The 19,341-nt window shown below is 46.8% G+C and overlaps 1 protein-coding gene across 3 annotated transcripts; it reads right to left on the reverse strand.

Annotated features, from left to right (window-relative positions):
- Nucleotides 1-5,202: 5,202 nt before the first annotated feature.
- On the reverse strand, nucleotides 5,203-18,777 carry ELOVL3 (ELOVL fatty acid elongase 3). 3 transcript variants are annotated; one of them, XM_086899020.1, is made up of 5 exons: nucleotides 17,753-18,777; nucleotides 16,998-17,085; nucleotides 7,727-7,858; nucleotides 6,384-6,535; nucleotides 5,203-5,798 (listed from the first exon to the last, which is right to left on the reverse strand). In XM_086899020.1, the coding sequence occupies exons 2-5, from the start codon at nucleotides 17,069-17,071 to the stop codon at nucleotides 5,377-5,379; spliced, it is 780 nt and encodes a 259-aa protein (XP_086755146.1). In that variant the 5' UTR covers nucleotides 17,072-17,085; nucleotides 17,753-18,777; the 3' UTR covers nucleotides 5,203-5,376. The 3 variants fall into 3 exon arrangements, with proteins under 3 accessions (XP_086755146.1, XP_086755143.1, XP_086755145.1); XM_086899017.1 differs by lacking the exons at nucleotides 16,998-17,085; nucleotides 17,753-18,777 and adding exons at nucleotides 8,588-11,055; nucleotides 16,119-16,984; XM_086899019.1 differs by lacking the exon at nucleotides 17,753-18,777 and having other exon boundaries at nucleotides 16,998-17,174.
- Between the last annotated feature and the right edge of the window lie 564 nt (nucleotides 18,778-19,341).

The raw sequence follows: 19,341 nt of genomic DNA on the forward strand, positions 1-19,341 counted from the left end.
CAATCCTTTCCTACTGCATTGATGAAGAGCTGATCTCTTTGATCTCTTTGCACACTTGGTCTTTCCCCTCCTCCTTTTCCACACACACTACCTCTCCACCCTGTGCTTGGTGGCTCTCTGTGCTGCTCTGATGCTTGTGAAGGTACTCTACTTGTTGCACAGAGAAGATGATGTTTGGCTGGGAGAAGCAGTACAAGACTTGGCTGCTGACTGTTGCAGGATTCAGTGGATGTAAGATATGTCCAACTATGCCAAGCAGAAGGCCAACTCCAGCACATGGTTCTCATTTTCTCCTTTGGGAGCCAGTGGAGAAAAGTCAAGACCTAGTTTAGGTCCTGATTTTTCCTGAGGTTTTTCATGCAGTCATTTAAATTAACATTACTCCATACCTCTCATTCCTGAGCAGGACAGACTCAGTACCCACACAAGGTAACTGGTACATGTGGCCAGTGGCTCTGCAGTCTGACTAGTTGGCTCAAGTTTTTCCTTCCCATGCTGTATGGAGAAGATGGTGGGGTCTGTTTCTGCAGTCAGAGGTATTGCACCATGTAGGATCCAGACCAGATGGCAAACCACACACCAGCTCTTGGCTGAGAGCACTTTGTATAATGGTACCTAACAACAGACTCAACCATGGGAAAAACCTTAATATCTACAGAAAATGGAGATGAGCAATAGCAAATAACTAATTGAGCAAGTTGGCAGCAGAGTGCTCTGGGAGATGTCTCCTGTCTGACAAATGCCACCTGCCTGCCTGGTGCAGCTAAACCAGTTCAGCCTCTCAAGTTCAGCTTCTTCCCCATGGGGCCAGGACTTGGACATCATGCCCTCCGGTCCAGCACAAACACAGCAGATGTTCTACAGACCTGATTCAGGACTTCTCTCTCACAAGCCCCCAGTAGCTCCCCAGATGTTGATATTGCAACCCCAAGCATGTGATTTTAGCAGGATCCCACTTATTCTCGAGACCTGTTAGGCAAATAACTTTGTCGCTGGCTACTTCCCAATCTGCAGATTTAGCAAGAGACATTCTCCTCCATCATCCAGATCATTAATGGAACTGCTGAGCAAAAACAGACCTACAACAGATGTCCCTGAATTTCACTCAACAGACCCCTTCCTTTTCAACAGTGAACTGTGGATAACTTTCTGGGTATAATTATCCAGTGGGTTTTGTACCTACCCAAATCCCATCTTGATCATTCTTAAAAGACACTTGACTGGCAGCCAAAGCTCTCCGTCACCATGTCTTTCTCTGGCAGAGAGGAAAATTGGATTATTTTGACCAGATTCTGTTCTTAATATGTCCACATAGCTCCTGCTCATCTCCATTGCTTACACATAGTGAGATTATTTGATCCAGTTTTGTTGGTTGTTTGGTTGGTGTTTTTTTGGTTTTTTTGTTTATGTTTATTTGTTTGGGAGTTTTTGTTTGTTTTGGTTTTGCGGGTTTTTTATTGTTGTTGTGGGTTTGGTGGGGTTTTTTTTGTTTTGGTTTGTTTGTTTGTTTTGGTTTTGGTTTTGGTTTTGGGTTTTTTTTTTTCTTTTGGTGGGGTTTTCTGTTTGCTTGGGAGGAGTGGAGTTTTTCTTATGTTTTTTTTTGAGTGGGGGATTTAACTGTGAGCAGTTCCTGGCTCTTGGCCTCAGTCCCCATTTTGAAGAGGGGAAACTTCTTCGGGAATTCTCATCGATAACAATGACTAATTCTGGGATTGCTTTGTATGAGGCTCACCACACGGAGAGGGTCTGAAAAAATCCCGTTTGTCTGAATCCTCTCTTCCTTGCACTTTTTTATTCAAGGCCAGGCTTTAGCCCCCATCACCAGCACGGCTTGTGCTCTCCACTCCCCCGCAGCTGTGTCTGAAGGCTAACACGGAGCGCACCGACGCTGGGTGTCCTCAGCAGCTGCCGCGCTTCTTCCCCTCAGCCGAGAAGCAGCAGGCACCGTCCCGGCTCGCGTCCCGCTCACACGGCGGGGGGTGTTCCGACTCCTCGTGCTCGGTGCGTGCTGCCAGTAGAGCCCCGAAGCGCGGAGTGGGTGCGCACCTCCGAGCCGCTGCTGTACATATTAAGGCTGGGCCCAGATAGGTCCGCAGCCGTAAGAAGTGGCTCTAATTTCGGCCCCAGGCGCCGTTCAGGGCCCGGTGCCGCCGGCACGGTGGGTCGGGCCCGTCGCGGCCTGCAGCGCCCTCAGCGCGGGCGGCGGCGCCACCTAGCGGCGGGCTGCGGGGCGCCGCGCTCCCGCCCGCGGGCCTGACACAGCCTCCGGGAAAAAATTCCCACTAGCGGGACACCCACAAGGCCTCCGGGAAAAACCGTCCCCCTCGCTCCCACCCACTCCCCAGCCCGGCTTCACCAGCTCTCGCAGCCTGGAGCTCCATCTGCTCCCGCCCCCGCCGCATCTCCGTGCCTGCAGCACGTCCTCTGCCCGGCCCGTGTCAGAGCTGCAGGGCTGCTCCCCTGCATCCCGCACTCTCTGCGCATCCCTTCATCCGCCCCTAAAACAAGTTGCTCCCGCTGTGCAAGGATCCTCAAAGACACCTTCAGCGGGGACCACGGCTTCCCCCTGAGCAATGATTCCTCCAAGGGAGGCAACCGATTGCTCTCTGTGCCCTCGAAGTAAAAAAAACCCAACGTAACAAAAATAGACAAAACCTCAAGATATATCCCCTCCAAAGTAAGCCTGCTGTCTGTTTCAGCTCGCCAGCACACATAAGAAGGATTTTTCTTCACAGAGTATCAGGAGAAGACATTTCTAGGAAGCTTCAGGGAAATAGCACTGACCTGGGAAAGGAGGGTGCTATTATTAGCCCCCAAGCCCCAGAAAGCACCAACTTCCTCACACCCACAGGTAGGCACTCCAGACAACTTACCAAATAACAACAACAATGTGAAAGATTTGCCTAGCTAGGTCTGTGAAGTTTATTTCTCTCTTCTTTTGCCTGAGAGAACAGCAGACCAAAGAGGTCGATGCTGGGCTGGCTGATGGTGAGCATTCCCTGGAGAAGGCACAGGACACGGGGGGGATAAGGCAAGGCCCCCTGACAGCATTTGGAAAGGCAGTATCCTCATTTTGTGTGGAGGGATGTGGCTATTTGAAAGCTGCAATGCCTCTTGGAGGGGAAGAGAGGGTTCCTGCAAGACACTCTCTGCAAACCCTCCTTCTACTGGGTTGATTCTTGCCCCTTGAAAGATACCTTCCACTCCAGCAGCCTGCATGGAAGGATCTACAAAGAAGTCTTAGCTGAAGCCTTCTGGAGATGCAGAGCCCTGCCTCCAGAGCCCTGCTCTTCACTGCTGAGTGGGGGCAGTGCCTGCAGAGCAAGGTCGATTAGGCAGCTCACCTCATGCCATAGAGCAGCACCTCTGAAGCACCAAGACCATGTCAGGCAGTTTAGGAAGAAAAAGAGCAACTGTGAACTCACCATTTCTTCAATGTTTTGTGTCTGGCCAGGCCCAGAGAGTTGTGGTGAATGGAGATAAATGCAGGTGGTAGACAATCACTAGCGGTGTTCCCTGAGGCTCTGATTTGGGGCCAGTCCTAACAGCTTTATTGATGATCTGGACATGGGGATTGAGTACACCCTCAGCAAATTTGCAGATGACACTAAGTTGGGTGGGAGTGTTGATCTCCTCTGGGGTAGGACGGCTCTGCAGAGACACCTGGACAGATTCAATCAATTGGCTAAGGACAACTGCAGGAGGTTGAATAAGATGAAGTGCTGGGTCCTGCACTTGTGTCACAGCAACTCCAGGTGCAGCTACAGGCTCCTGAAGGAGTGGCATGAAATCTGTTCAGAAGAAAAGGACTTAGGCTCAATATGAACCAGCAATGTGCCCAGGTGCCCAAGGAGGCCAGTGGCACCCTGGCCTATCGCAAGAAGAGTGTGGCCAACAGGACCAAGGAAGGGATTGTGTCCCTGCACTTGGCACTGGTGAGGCCACAACTCAAGTACTGCTTTCCAGTTCTGGCCCCCTCACTTCAGAAAGGGCATTGAGGTGCTAAAGCATGTCCAGAAATACTCGTGAAAGATCTAGAAAACATGTCATACGAGGCATGGCTGAGGCAGCTCTGTTTGCTTTGTCTCAAGAAGAGGAAGCTCCAGGGGGACCTCATCACTCTCTACAAGTGCCTGAAAGGAGGTTGCAGTGAAGTGAGGACGGGTCTCTTGTGTGGCTGCAGAGAGGACAAGAGGAAATGGCCTAGAGCTGAGACAAGGGAAACTCAGATATTACAAAAATTTTTCACTGGCAAGGTGGTCAAGCATTGGTATAGGTTGACCAGGAATGTGGTGGAGTTACCACCCTGGAGGTGTTTAAGAGGCATCAGGACCTGGTGCTGAGTGATGTGGTTTAGAGGTCTAGGGGTTACAGTGGTAGCGCTGGGTGGATGGTTGGACTTGATGTGCTTAAAGGTCTCTTCCAACCTTGATGTTTCTGTGATTCTGTGTATCAGCACAGATGCCCAACACAGCTGAGGGAGCATGCCTGGGGCAGCTGTAGACAGATTGGAGAGCTGGCAGTTGCTTTACCAGGACCACAGCTGTTACAGAAAGTGCCTCAAATAGCACCATGCAGGAGAGAGACTACCCCATTACTCCCGTATGTTCTCCATCCCCTCTCTGAAGAGACCTAAATGTGGAAGCCAGTTTATTCCCCAATACTTCAGCTGACTGCTCCTGCCTTTCCCACAGCTGAGGAAGGTGCTATTACACCACTACCCAACATGCTGCCAAGTCCAGAGCAGGAGCCCTTGTCAGGGAAGGCTGGACAGGGCAAAGGCTGCTGCCATCTCCCAGCATTGGAAGTACAGCCCAGACCCCTGTGGTAAATTTCCAGTCCCCTGCCTTAAAAGCCCAAATCTCATTCACCAGGTAGGAGCCAACACCCGCCTAAAGGCTTGGACCCTAAGACTGAGGCTCTGAGGCACATCTTCGTTTTATGAAGCACACTGATGTGCTCATTTCAGATGGTAAAACAAAAGCCTGAATTTTTTATCATCTCTCTTTCACTTCTGGCTCCCTAGTGGTGAGCAAAGGCACTCAGGCAGCACAACAGGCTGATGCCTGCAGAAGGGGTAAGCACAAAGGGACAGCCTGCTGGGCATGTTGCTAACCCTCAGGAAGACACAGTGTCAAGACAGTGAAGGCAGCACTCCTCTCACAATTCTGTACAAAGGTCAAGTATGAAAAAGGCATCAAATCAATCAATACATGACAGTATTTATTAGTTGTTTTAACACATCACCCAATGGAACATGCACCCAGAGACAAGTTGACTCTGAGACTCCCAGCCCATGACATTGGGGATGGGCTGGGACAATTGGCAATGCCTGACATACTCTGCAGGACAGAGATGCTTGAATTAAGCATTAATTTAATTTAACTTTGATTTCTGGTTGCTACTCAGGTAAGCTTTCACGAAGAAGTTGGAGAAGAGGGCCAATAAAGTGGTATACAAACTCGATGAAAGGAAAAGCATTGTCCAGGTAGTTTGGCAGAGCTTATCATCCATCCAGAAGACGATAAAGATGTTCATTATTACAAATCCTGTCATCTGCACCATCTGTGAAGTGGTGATTAGCATGGTGATGGAGCGGGGTACTCGGAAGCCCATGGCTGTTACAGTGTAGTACAAGTACATCACAAAATGGATACTGAGGTTCAAGGCTGCGTTCCACCCCATACCAATGGCCATAATCTTATAGCCATACCAGCTCATAATCATCGTTAAAAGGTGGTGGTACCAGTGGATGAACATGAGCTTCTTTTTCCGGAGAACAATGAACAGAGTGTCACCTGGGGTTGGGGTAGAGGTGTATCATTAATCAAGTGAAAGCACAGCAGTTGCACAAGTTTTCACATGAAACAGACCGAGCAAGCTTCAATGCTCAAGCCATTATGTGGTTTGATCCCACCAAAACTTAGGTTCCCATTGAAATCATCTGTATTGAAAAAGACCTTCTGAAAAAAAACCTTCTGGCATGTTTGTAGTATAAGAGCCCCTAGCCCCAAGCTTGCTTTCCCAGATCTACCTGCACTGCATTTCTAAATGGCTCTTTACTTCTTATGAAAACTGTGCAGAAAGCACAGTTCCCTGCCTGTCTGCTGTCCCCTCGCCATGGTCATTCCAGAGCAGAATTGCCTAGTCCAGGCACTGGCCTGGGGATCAAACTACAACAGTAACATCAGGCTGCAACCCCAAGGGGAGCAAGCATATCATCTGAGTTGAGCAATAGGGAGCAACAAAATGAGTGACATATGCAAGGCTAAGCAGCTATTTTCTCCAAGTAATATTTGGACAGATGTTTCTGTGAAAGAAAATCTACTTGTAAAAGCAAAGTGGTTATAAACACATGGGATAAGGAGAAGTTTCAGACTCACCCATTTCGACAAGTTTGCTCAGGGCAAATAGATACATCCAAAGCTTGGAAACGGGGTGGATATAGAAAGATTGACTACACACTGATTGCTTAAATCCCTTGGTAAGGAGGAGGAAGGCCATCTGCTTCCAGACTCGAAAGGCTGCAAACAAACTGCAAGAAAACCAGAAGAGAGCTAAACATTGTGCCCAGGGCCTCAACATAGCCTCTGACAGCTCTGCATCCATGGATATTCAGTTGACCCCATCTTGATGGTCAGGGCAATCTCAGAGACATTTAAACAAACTTTTGCCTTCTTAGACTTTCTAACAAGTTTTATCCAGGATTTAAAGCCTATTCCTGCAAGACAAAGCAGCATCAAAGAGTGCTTCCTCATTACACCCCCTGCTTGAAGAGGCACAAGGGCAGAAGCTGCCCTCCCTGATGAGAAATGGAGGACAATTTTGCTGATGTTCACCTTTGGACATGGGCCCACAGGACAGGCACAGGGAGCACTTATAACCTCCTGTGGCAGGTAACTCCTGCAGCTTATAAGAAATACCGTTTTTCTTTGTTATCAACCTGTATGTTTCATTCACACAAGCTTGTCTCTGAACAGACCATGAACAGCTATCCCCTGACCTCCCCTCTCCCACAGCATGTGATTTTACAGACCACTGACATACCCTACCCTGACAGAGGTCAACCAGTGTCCCTTTGACCTTGTCAAAGCCAATTGGAGTTACAAAGGCAGTAGTCTAGTTTTTCCCACCAAATATACAGCAAAAGTTGTGGAGATGAGGGGAATTTTCTAAAATTGACATCTGCTTGTATAAATACAGAGCATGGGCTGAAACATTTTCATGGCCACTGCAGGAAACCTTTACCATAAGACTGGACAGTTTGGAAACACATTTTAGACTAATCTTTTGTGCTTCTGTGAGCGTGGCAGAATTTTCCCCACCTCCTACACAATGGGATTAGAGAAATGGGGGGTGGGGGGTGCAGGGGAAGAGAAAGAAATCTAAATTTTAAAGAGAAATATACCTCAAATAAACTTGTAATTGGCAGGCACCCTTTGAGTGAGGGAAAATGTCTGCTCTTGCAGGCTTCACTTTCAAATCTACCCACTAATGATTTTCAAGAACTCTCACCAGTGATCCTTTTGAAACTCATTGGACTTGCTGGAGTATTTCTGGTGAGAAATAAATGACTTGTATAAAGCAGGTCACTCCCCTAGGTGGAAAGGGCCTTCAAGAGGAAAAATTTATTTCCCTAGTGACATAGTGGATAACCAGAACTTTCCATCAATCTAGTTCTGAGGGAAGGTCTACAGCTGTCTCCAGATTTAGCAAAGCCTCTTACCTGAACAAACTCAGGCTGAAGGACCACAGGATCAGTGGTGTACGCAGATTGAAGGGCCTCCGTTCCTTCATGAAATGCTGGATACCAAAGATCACGATGAAATAAATAACAGCAAAAATAAAAGACTTTTGCCTGCAAGTAGAGAAGAGGGAACAGTCAGGAAAAGGCCCAAACTGACCTACTTTTAGCCAGACTTCTGTAGCCCCAGAAAGTATTCTCACCAAGAAACAAAAGATCTCCTATTCTTGTGTTAAGTTGGGTTTGGTCACAAGAAGCCTGCCCTGGCAGTGAGCAAGCAAGAACCCTGGGGACTGTACAACAGAGAGCAAACTGCTACATCATGGAGATTTCCACAAGACCTTGATGGGATGAGGCAGGTTCTGGTAGCCTGTGAGCAGGATCCAAAGCAAACACATCAATGCACCTTATCCTTTTACACATGAGACTCTACAGGTAGAAGATGTCTGTACAGGATGTCTAAAAAGGCCAGTTTCAGGTAAGCTAGAGACTCAAGTGCCTTGCGTTACATCCCACTCCTTCCAAGGCTTTAGTGCAGCACGGCAGGGCTGAGTGCCCTATTTGCCAGTGCCAGGGCTGCAGTGGCCATCCGTGGGTGCTCTTGGTCTTCTTGCCACATCACCACCTCCCTACAAGCTGCAGCACCACCTGGACCACTGTTTGCTCTGACACATGCGCTGCTGCATCCCATCCTCCACAGCCTCAGGCATGCAGCCAGCGACCCCCAACCTCCTCTTTCTCAGAACCGAAGATCCTCACGCCTGATCTGCTAAAAGCAGCTGAACCCGATAGGGCTACCCAGGGTCCGGAATGCACCAGGTCAGCAACCTCCTCTCCTCTCACCAATTCTCCTCCATCCATTTCCTGGCTGCCAGGTGATTGAAGTTCTTCTCGAAGTCATACTCCCCCAGCGGCTGCAGCTCCGACGGGTCAACGTTTGCTTCCATATTCAGCATCCCCGGGAGCGACCCGAAACGAGGCACTCCCGCACGCCTCACCGGTGGATATAGCCCCGGGAATGCGCTCCGCCCCAGCATTGCACCGCGGCGGGGGCGGGACTGGGAGCCGCCCGCTCCGACGGGGCGACCGGAGCCTCCCGCTCCTTGTGCTGGGTAAGGAGGGGGAAGTTCCGCTCACCCAGCCGGGCTGAGCGGGAGGTCCTCGCGTTCCCCATCCAGCCCAGCTCGTCCCTCAGCAGATGGGCAAGGTGATTCCAGCACTGTGACCAGCAGCAGGCAGAAGTTCACTTACCCTGACTGCGGTTAGCTATTGTGCCTTCTTCACCATGGACTGAAGCATCTGGACGCTGCTGGAGACTAGATGGGTTCTAGGTAATCTCCCACTTAAGTTCCTGTAGCTGAAAATGGCTCCAGCACAAAGACCCCTGAATGCAGCATATCTCATTGCACCCCCTGGTCACTTCACTCATGGTGGTGTCTCTCCCAAGTGTCATGTCTTTACACACGTGCAACAGCTAAACCCTACAAAGCTCACAGACTTGGGAGGGGTTTGCCTCATGCAGGCATCACTGCACCTGCACACAAGTCATCTGCTTAACTGCTGCCTCTTCAAACAGGTGAACATTTGCCTGGGTGAGACATTTCATAGGATTGTAGAATGCTTTGGGTTGAAGCCGACCTTAAAGATCATCTAGTTCCAACCCCTCTGTCATGGGGAGGGACATCTTGCACCACACCAACCTACACAAAGCCTTTATCCAGCCAGGCCTTGAACTCTTCTAGGGTTTGGGCATCCACAATTGTCTCTGGTTTTGGCAATGCAGTAGTATGAGAAAATCAGGAACAAATTTGACATGTAGGAATTAAAATCCCTTGGTGATTTTTGTGCCGCCCCTGACTTGCACTTCCCATTTTGCAGAACACTTGCATGTATCTGTGGAAAGTTCAGCTTACACGTGTCAGCAGCAGTGGTTTTACCATACCCCACACAGGGAAAATGCCTCTACATAGCATGAGCTCCCACTGTACCTTGCACAGCTCTCACTTTAGTATTTCCAGCTCTAAGGAGGCCCTTCGCCTTCCAGAGGCCTGCAGGCCAGGGATTGTGTAGTCTCCATTCCTAGGTCACTTGTATTTCATCTTTCATTGCCTACTTTGGGCAGTAGCATAACCTGGCAGAATATTCAGGTACATGCTGAAGAAAACTTTCATCTGTTGCAAGGGCTTCTGTATGCCACAAGAACAGGTGCAACCACCAATAAAGCCAAGGGTAAGAGCAGAGAAGAGGCAGCACAGTAACACAAACCTTTTGCACTTCTAATGCATACAACTTGATGTTCAGTCTCACTATTTAGCAGCAAAGCCATATTGGGAACCTTATAAATTTATCCCTCTCCATGCTCTTGACAATGGTCTCACTGTTGCTGACTTCTTTGCCTGCATATTGTCTGTAGATTCACTGTTCTTAGACAGAGTGCAGTTGTTAGCTGTTTGAGGCAGTACAAAATATCTGCTTGTTTCACCTATGTTTTAGCAACTGTTGAGCAAGGCCTCCTTTATGTAAGATGCCATACAGGAAGAGAAAAAAACTTTAAATACTTGTTGAGAGATGCAAGGATGAGTTGGATTAGCTGAGTAGAAAATGTCCTGATATTGACATAATTTCTTATTCCTAATGTAGTTCTAGGTTCAGCAAAGTTTTCCTCTTGAAACTGTTTCATGCCACATGAACAAGAACAATGCCTCTTCCTAGGGCAGGTCTGTCCATCCATCTCTTAGGTGATGGCATGTACAGTTACAGAAGGAGCTCAGGACTGCAGCTCTTTGGTACCACCTGAGCAGGCAGCCCTCTCCAGCTGTGTCCTTGGCAGATGGGAACAAGAACAACACATGTAAAGAACAGAAGCAGACAGAGGATGCCAAGAGCCTCATCCCTGCTGAGACACATTTCTTGCTTAATAAGGCAGGCTTTGTCACAGAGTGAAACCTCACCTGCACAGTCCAGATGCAGTTGTGACATTCTTGTTATCCTCTTTTCTCCCCGCTGTCAAATACATCTGTCTGCACTCCTGGATCTGCGTGGATTAGCACACAGAGAGCTGCCATGTCCAATGCCTGGTCAGAAGCACTGTTGGACTCAGAACACTTTAGAAGCTGACATGCAATGTAGACTTCAGAGTGACTTGTAAATAAAGAGATGAGCTTATTTTCACATATCACAGTGAATTGCACAAAGCTCAGCCACTGCAGGTGAGGAAGTGGAGGCCCAGCAACACTTCACACAGAGCAGGAACATCAGGGCTGCAGTCCTGAATCAATGGGAGGGGAGCACTTCATTCTTCTGTCTTTCAGCTGAGTGGGAAGAAGACAGAGACCCTATGGAACAGAAGCCTTCATGCCTTTATTTTGAGCCTAAAATGGTTAGGTAGGACCTCAAAAGAAAGGAAAATTTTGTGAGGACCATGAAATAACATTGTGGATCCTTATGGAGAGCTGGGTCCCATTAGATTGCTTCTACAGAATTCCAGAAATAATTCTTCTCTGAGGTAGCCCTAGATAGATGAAATTCTCACTAAAAGCTTAAATTGCTATTTTCAACAAGAGCTTCAGTTTTCTGGTAAAGATTCACTTTTTCACCGATACGTGGAGAGAGAACTAGTTTCTGATATGGTGACTGAACATCACCTACACTCTTATTTGCCCTGTGGTCAAGAGTACAAGAGAATTGATTTTTGCACAAGATCACATTTTGTATCTCAAGTCTTGAAAAAAGTTTCCTGTAACAGGACAGTAAACAACAAATAGACTACTTTTGTGGTAGATAGCACATTTGCCTTCTGTCAAGACTTGAGAGCATAATGATATTTGTGAAAGACTCCAGGTACCATTCAGAATGAGTAACAACATGCCAAATGCTGGTACAATCCAAAGTCCAGGAAGTGGTTTCTCGAAAGACAGAATGCATAACCTCTTTTCTAAGAATACTGCAAATTAACAAAACCAAAGCTTTAGGAAAAATAAAGAACAACAAGCATTTACAGTTTCCTAGCCTCACAGATCAACCACTTCCATACCAATTGACACAAAAAAGATGATACAGAGAAGTCTGTAGGACTTAAACATAGTGGGTACACAGCAGGAGTCAAGACAACAGCTTCAATAACTACAACAGGGCAAAATATTATAACCGTGTGGGTCAGAGGTAATGTGGCCACTAAAATCTTCAATTGCTTATTGGCTAGCTGACTGTCACTGTACTGCCACCAACTACCTGCCTGATCCACACAGATGGGGACAGGGAAACAAGGAGGCAGAGCTACTGATTTAAAAAAAAAAAAAAAAAAAAAAAAAAAATTAAAGATTAGTTATAGGTACAATATGCCAGTTCAGATTTGCCTTAAATATGAGACTCCTGCAGGACAAGGGTACATACAGAGTCAGCCTCACCCAAGCTGCACCTTGCTGGTCTGAGTTACACTGCCATCCCCCCCAGTGCAGAGGACAGAGAGTTTTTTTGGCCATGAGACAAGGCTATTGCACATAACCACCTCCAAATCAGCTTGTTGTACTGCCTGTGATTGTTACTTGTGATTTACACATCAGAGCAGTGAAAGCCATGGAGGGATCTCCTTGCACAAGCACTGCAAGCTTTCATCAAAGCTTTGGACAATGATCTGATTCCATATGACACTCTTGACTGCAGAGAATATGCCTTCATATATGAGCCCTCCCAGGGGCCATCTTGATCAAATTATCTTTTAACTCCTTTGATACCAACAGAAGTGGAATGGCAGGTAAGGCATGATTTTACACATATCTCTGTTTGTTTTAATTAGGTTTAATAGGTAAGAAGAAATGGTAAGGATAAGGAAACAAACCTTCTCCCTTGATTGATTCCCTGACTTTGGGAAGCAGCCTGGTTTTAACACATATTGCAGCAAAGAGCTTGACAGAAACTGCTGGAGGAGTTACCCTGAGCTATTAGGCTTACACTCAGCTAACACAGAACTTATGCCCACACAAGTGGTGAAACAGTGGAACAAATTGCCCAGAGAGATGGTAGATGTCCTGTGCCTCAAAACATTCAAGGCTGAATGGGGCCCTCATCAAGTTGACTTAGTTAAATATGTACCAACTCATTTCAGGGGTGTTGAGACTGGGTGATGTTTGGGTCCCTTCCAAACCAAAACATTCTATGACAACCTCTAGATACAAAAGCAAGGGGTTTGCTGATACAAAATGAGATGTTATTTACATTTATATTACATTATATTATTTACATTTTCTGGCACTTCATATGTGGGCAGCTCTGATGAGCTTTTGTTTAGAAAGGGCAATAGCAAGTAATGCAACACAAAAAATAACACAGCTATTTGAAAACCAAAGCCTCAAGCACACGAGCACACACAATTTTGCATAGATTGAAGCTTCATAAAATCCAGTCTGCAGAAAATTATTAAGAGCTGGCTTGGGTAAAACCCAGGCAGTGGGCATCATTTGTTACAAGGAGAGGGAAGAGTTGCAGTGCAAGTGTCAGAGGCAAAGAGCTTCAGTCAGGAGGTAGGCAGGAGACACTGATTCAGGGAGGACCAAGACCTGTTCAGATTTAGCAATTTGCCTTCACTGCCTTGCTTTGTCAAGTTTAGCTATAAACCTTTCTTCCAGCCACCATGGCAGAGGTGCATTCCTTTGGAGATATAAGAGAATACAGGGATAAACCAGTAACCAGAGCTGCAGGAAAAACTGTAGGAGATCCCACCCCAGTGCTGGGTAATTGTGAGCATGCCTGGACCTGAGATTCAATGCCTCACAGGTCTGCTAGCACAGGGCACCCTCTGGCCCCAGCCACCACAGCCCGTGACATCAAGGTCTCCACCAAGGGGCTCTCAGATCTTTGGCCATTAGAGAGGAGAAAACACTGCAAAAGTGCAGGGAGACATCACCTCCTGAACAAAGACCCAAAAACAAGAGCAGGGAGGAGGTTTGCTGTGCTTCTTCCTGACTCTCTGGTGTTAGCTGTCCTGCCCTGGTGAAACATGTCCTCAGGCCCAGAAGGAAGAGAGGATGCCCTCCTGTTTGCAAGCAGTCCATCGGTCTTCCTTCTGCTTCCCCAGCCTCAGATGAACTTCACTGCCTTGCAAGAGTCACCCAAGCAGGCTGGTACAAATAGTTTGGGGTTTAACAACCACACAGTATCAGAGGAAACAATCCTTCCTTGCAGCTCCCTGCATGATTGACTAAAGGCCATTAAGAGACACAGCTCAGCAATAGCATCTCTTCTTTGTAGCCTGGCAGGATACAGCCATAATCAGCAGCCCTTGTATCTCTATCAGACCTTCACTGTACAGTGTTTGGGCATGGTCCTTTTCAAGGATGTGTATGATGATCATGAAATTTGGGCATTTAAGAACACATAGAGGAAGACAAAGTATTGTCCCTTCATGGATACATACATACTTTTAAAGATGCCTTCTGGGGAACACAGATGTGTTCTGGATGTGTTTGCCTTGCCTCTGCCATGTAAGACAGTGTTTTCCAAGCATGAAAAAAACCCAAAGCAGGTGCTCTGGATGGGAATATGAGACCTCTCAGAAGGGACCACTTGGAGTCCTTACTAGTGGCCAAGTTATTTCTTGATCTCTGACTTAGTTGTTACCACTTTGAAAGATCTTTGAATAAAAAATATGAAAGGGACTAAGGGTTAAACATCCTAAGGGTTAAACAAAATGGTGTTGACATCAGGAGCTATTAACCCAAAGATGTCATAATCTGCAATGACCCTTCACAATAGTGCTATCAACTCTAAACTCAGGATTACAAATCCCATGTAAAACATCCATTATGCAAATCACCTCTAAGGAGCTCTTTTGTTGATACCCTATCATTTACAAACCCTTTTGTTCTCTAAAGCCTGTAAGTAGGCCCACTGGTGTTTGGAAACATTGATTAAAACAAGTACGTTGAGTGGGCATCTGGGCTTTTGCCTGGAGTTGCTGTGTCTTCAAGCTTTGTTCGGAAAACAATAGTTGATACACATAGAGACTTCAGAAAACCTGAGATTAGCAGAGAATCTTCTAATTTAATTTGGTGTCTGTTTTCACAGCTGAAAATTTAGAGGTGGAGACTATCTTAACTAACAAGTTCTTGAACTAACGCATGTACAAAAGTCTCACTGAAGGACTTCTGATTAAGATCAAAGGTGTCCTTTGAACAACCCAATCAGCTATACCTTTATCACAGAAGTCTCAAAGCTCAGGTTGAGTTTCAGAACACCTATAGGCATGCATGCACATACCTACTTGTGCTTTCTGAAGTGTTTATTAGAGAGAGACTTTGTACAAACATTCTGTATTTCTCAACCAGAATTGGTCCTGTGCCTTAAATAAGAGTAAGATAAACCACAGCACAATAACAATTATTGCATTGACAAAATTGCCAGTGTGAGCTGTTGCCTACATTGGTCATGGTGTGTAAGAGCTCTCCATCCTGCATTCTCAAAAATACAAAGCATCTTCTGCTTTGTTAAACTAAGCAAAATTGCCCCAGAATCATTCACAACCAGACTTTGCCAAGAATTTTATGTTGACCCCTCTCCACTTTATCATTCTTGTGCTCCAGTCCCCAGTTTAATTGCCTGCTGTCATAGTTAGCAGAAGTTACACCAGACATGCACAAAACATCCCCTCTTTCCTCTGGTTGAAGTTTATCAAGACTGCAGAGTCCAGGTAAATTTGCAAATCCCAGGTGACACTGAGAGCACATAACCAAAGCTCAGCACTGGGCTTTGTAGAACCCCCTGGCTACAGAAATGGGACTAAAATGCTATTCCTCTAACCCCAGAAAAAAGTGCTTGTTTCTGCCTTTTAACAAAACTCAACTAGTGAGCATTCATTCTACTTGCTTCTGCCTTGAGATCAATTTTATCACCAGTAAAGCTTGGATTGCCACCACCCATTACTTGACTCTTTTTGCAGAGCCCCTTTTGAAACACTTTTGGAAAGTCCTGATAATGAGGACCCACATGCCTTTACCCAGCTCTGAACCCATACAGTTAGAGGACTCCTTGGTTAGCAAGGTATGACCTGCAAGAAGTGTCCTCAAGCCTTTATTCAGCATTTGGGGTTTTTTCAATTGATTTGTCACAAAACTTACTGTAATGCAACTTCCCTGATTAGATACAACGTCTTCTTACAGTATAGTTGCTGACTCCTTTTGCTGCTGGGCAGTCCTGGAGAAAGGTGGATGGGATGTAATCCAAACACACAACTTTGAAAGATGTCTCTGTGCTGCCCAAAAGGTCTGCAGTTGTTTCTTCAGCTCCTCCCCACTTTGTGACCCAAACAACAAGCAGGGTTTTTAAGATCAGCTTTTACTAGTTTTGTCTTTTATTCTTGCCATGGCCCTCAGCTTCTTACCTGTTTAGTTTTAGTGAAAATTAACCATTCAACTCTCCTTCACAGTTAGTTTTGCTTTTAAAAAGACTGTTCTTAATAGCAGTCCATGTAGATCCTTGGTGGACTTGGGACATAGCTTTAATATTTCCCCGCTTAGAGCCCAAAATCCAGCATCACCACTGCCTGAACTGATAGATGACCCAAAGCTTTGCAGGAAGGACACTGAGGTTCAACACCATCCAAAGCATCTGTTGAACTCTGTTGGCACAGAGTTTACCATTTGCAGAATGTGTAATGTTGTTTCTTTTTCTTTTTTCCCCAGCAAGATACACAGGTGAATCTGTGTTGTTTTCAATAATGCTTTGGATATTATTTTTACGTTTATTAATGTACTTTTCTAAAAGCAAACATTAGCTGTGCAGGGCTGCCATTGCCCTTGTGAACCATACCATCCTGTTTTCAATAACTCCTGCAACTTTCCTTGTTATCTTGGATTTCTCAAAACCTAATTCCTTTGAAGTACAGATGTATGGTTCTGCATATGACTATAACCACACTTATCTCTTCACAATAAAGCAGGATCCTTCTGGTTTTCCAGGATTGCCAATAACAGAAGAAAACTCAACTTTGCAAAGCTCTTTACTAAAATAGCTGGGTTTTACATCAGCACATGGTTTGATTTTGGAAGAACTTGCCTTACAGAATTTCTTATAACTGAATTCAAAGGAGACAGGATTAGGTTAATCAGTAGCACTGCTACCATAGCACTAGCACAGATATTACTAAATAATAATTTAAAAGTTTTCCTTAAAAACATTGCTATACAGCCATTCCTACTATGGACACCACAGAGAGTAGATGTAAGAACCTGAAAAATAACTGATTCCAGCTGCATCTCACCCAGAGTCTTTTACAGCAGCTGGTAGAGTGGTCCTGATGGGGGTAAATGAGCTCAGCTGGAGAGGGAGAAGCATCTTAGCAGCAGTCCCTGAAAAAGAGGGAAGAGGCTGAGAGAGAAGGGAGGAGCTTTCCATATCCTGAGACATCAGCTATTTGAAGTGATTGGCTGCCCTCAGCTGTCCTGAAAGGCATAGTGTCCAGCTCCTGCCTGGTGTGTAATCTCTGCTTAGTTTTGCAAGGATTTGGGAAGCCCTTCCAAAAGCACAGCTTGGGTGGTACCGTGGGCATTTCTGGTTTTTGAGATCATACCTTGCCTGAGTACCTGGGAGAAAGCTTCTTTCCACTGCACTGCCTTCAGGGCTTGCTGTGTAGTTCCATTTGCCATGACACAGCCTTAGCCCTGGTGGGCACTGAGAGACTGGCTTGCTCCATCAGTGCTCTCAATGGCAAATGGCCACGGCTGGGGACCGAGGACTCGCAGAGCTTGGCTTGTTGCCTTCCTGTGTGGGAAATATTTGTAACCTGAGGCATCAGAGAAAAGCATTGCCCACACTCTCAGGAGCATCAGAGAGGTGCATGGGGGCCATGAGGGAGATACCCACAGGCAGAGATGAGAGGCTGGGGCTGAGCAATGGCAAAGGGAAGGGGGTCGTGTCACAGAAGTGCTCTTTGTTTACTGACATTAAACGGTGGGTAAGAAAAAAGTCGTCCTCTCTACACTTTCTTCCACGATGATGGAGCGATCTCACACTCACCTGCAGAGGGAGACGGCTCCTCTTTATTAGCCAGATTTTGTTGACACAGTTTGGTGCCGCCGCCGCCGCCTTACTAGGCTGGAAAAACCAGATAGGGAATGGATGTGGCTGTTCGGGAGCCCACAGCCAGATTATCCCATGGAGATGCTGCCAGGGGTGTGCGGGGACCTTTCCAGAGCCAACCCTGGGGCTGGAGCAGCAGGAGTTTCCGAGCTGGTCGCAAAGTCCCTGAGGGGAGCAGGCTCCGAGGCAGTGCCAGGCCCCGCTGTGTGCCCCAGCGATGCTGCAGCTGCCGGCACTGGGCTGAGGGGTCATAGCAGGAGCCATGCGAGCCTGTGGCCTCTCCCCTTCCCTCCTCCCAACCAGGAGCAGCTCCCAGCACAGCAGCTGCCCCCAGCCCAGGCTTTGGGCAGAGCTGCGCAGCCATCACCTGGAAAACACGTTCATTTGCAAACCCAGGGTGTTTCCAAGCCAGGATGGCTCCCAGTCACAGGGCTGCCGTGCCTCACGCAGAGTAGTTTTGTGAGGAGCTGTGGGGCCGGGTGAACCTGAAAAGCTGGCTCAAGCGTGCCTCGAACACCTCCCCGCCGCGCTCAGGGCCCTTGCAGGGAGATCGCACACAGCAGCGAGACACGGGTGTTGCTGCATCCTGAGGGTGCTGCTGCACCCCGCCCTTGATGCCCCTGCCCTGCCAGGAACAGGACAGAGGGGCAGAAGGCAGCTTTGCCCTGTGCACAGCTCAGCTGGGCTTGCAGCTCTTGGGTGAGGCTTCTTCAGTCTTCTGCAAAGTACTGACTCATGTCCTACTTTTCCTTGAGGGGAAAAAAGAAAAGGCAAAAAGAGAGCTTGCTCCCTGCTTGCTGCCTCATAAACCCCAGTTTCAAGTTTTTAATTTCTCAAGTTACACCACAGCCCTGCGTGCCTGCCTCAGTACCTATGACAGGGAGAGCGTTTAGTAACTGCAGGCACCGTGCCCTGAGATCAGGCACCAAGCTGAAGGCAGAGCTGCATGAAGGATAAAGCTCACCTACATCCCTTCCCCCACCATGGCTTTTAGTGTGTGTGACAGGCTGCTCATTAGTCCTAATTTAACTTAATAACTAGCTTAATGCCTTGTTATACTTTTCTTCTGTATTCAATACTGAAGGAATAACAAGGAGAAAAGTAAAGAGAGAAAGTTATGTGTTGATTAGGAAAAGATTTACAGAGGACAGAAATAAAGCTGGAAAAGCTAGAGGAGCCTTCATATTTAATGAGTATATTCAAATACTTCTACAAAAGCACCTTATAACTTACAGAATGGCTTCTGACAGTTTCTAAGCTGGTACACAGCTTTTCTCAGGGAAGACTCTTTACTTCAGAGGTGCTTTTTGAATGTCCACTTCTTACTCACAGGGTCCTTGGGCAGGTTAGTGCTTTACTCCATTAGAAATTGTTGTCACCAAATTGTGGAATCACTTTTTAACAGACTGTATATATCTTGACTCCCTGGATAGACATGCATCCTAACTCTGCAATACCTTTGGGAATGAAAGCAGCCATGAGAAGTTCAAGAAGTTTAGAGCATATCTGATAGGAGACAATATGCT

Source organism: Cyanistes caeruleus, chromosome 8, assembly GCF_971803275.1.
Source record: "Cyanistes caeruleus chromosome 8, bCyaCae1.hap1.1, whole genome shotgun sequence".
NCBI lineage: Eukaryota > Metazoa > Chordata > Aves > Passeriformes > Paridae > Cyanistes > Cyanistes caeruleus.

Excerpts from the sequence above, each read along its gene's own strand:
- ELOVL3 (XM_086899017.1), bottom strand. The coding sequence starts at position 8,781 with ATGCTGGGGCGGAGCGCATTCCCGGGGCTATATCCACCGGTGAGGCGT. Across the intron at positions 6,536-7,726 it reads TTCAGCCTGAGTTTGTTCAG|TTTGTTTGCAGCCTTTCGAG; the intron begins GTAAGAGGCTTT and ends GTTTTCTTGCAG. Across the intron at positions 5,799-6,383 it reads GAGCAAACTTGTCGAAATGG|GTGACACTCTGTTCATTGTT; the intron begins GTGAGTCTGAAA and ends CCCCAACCCCAG.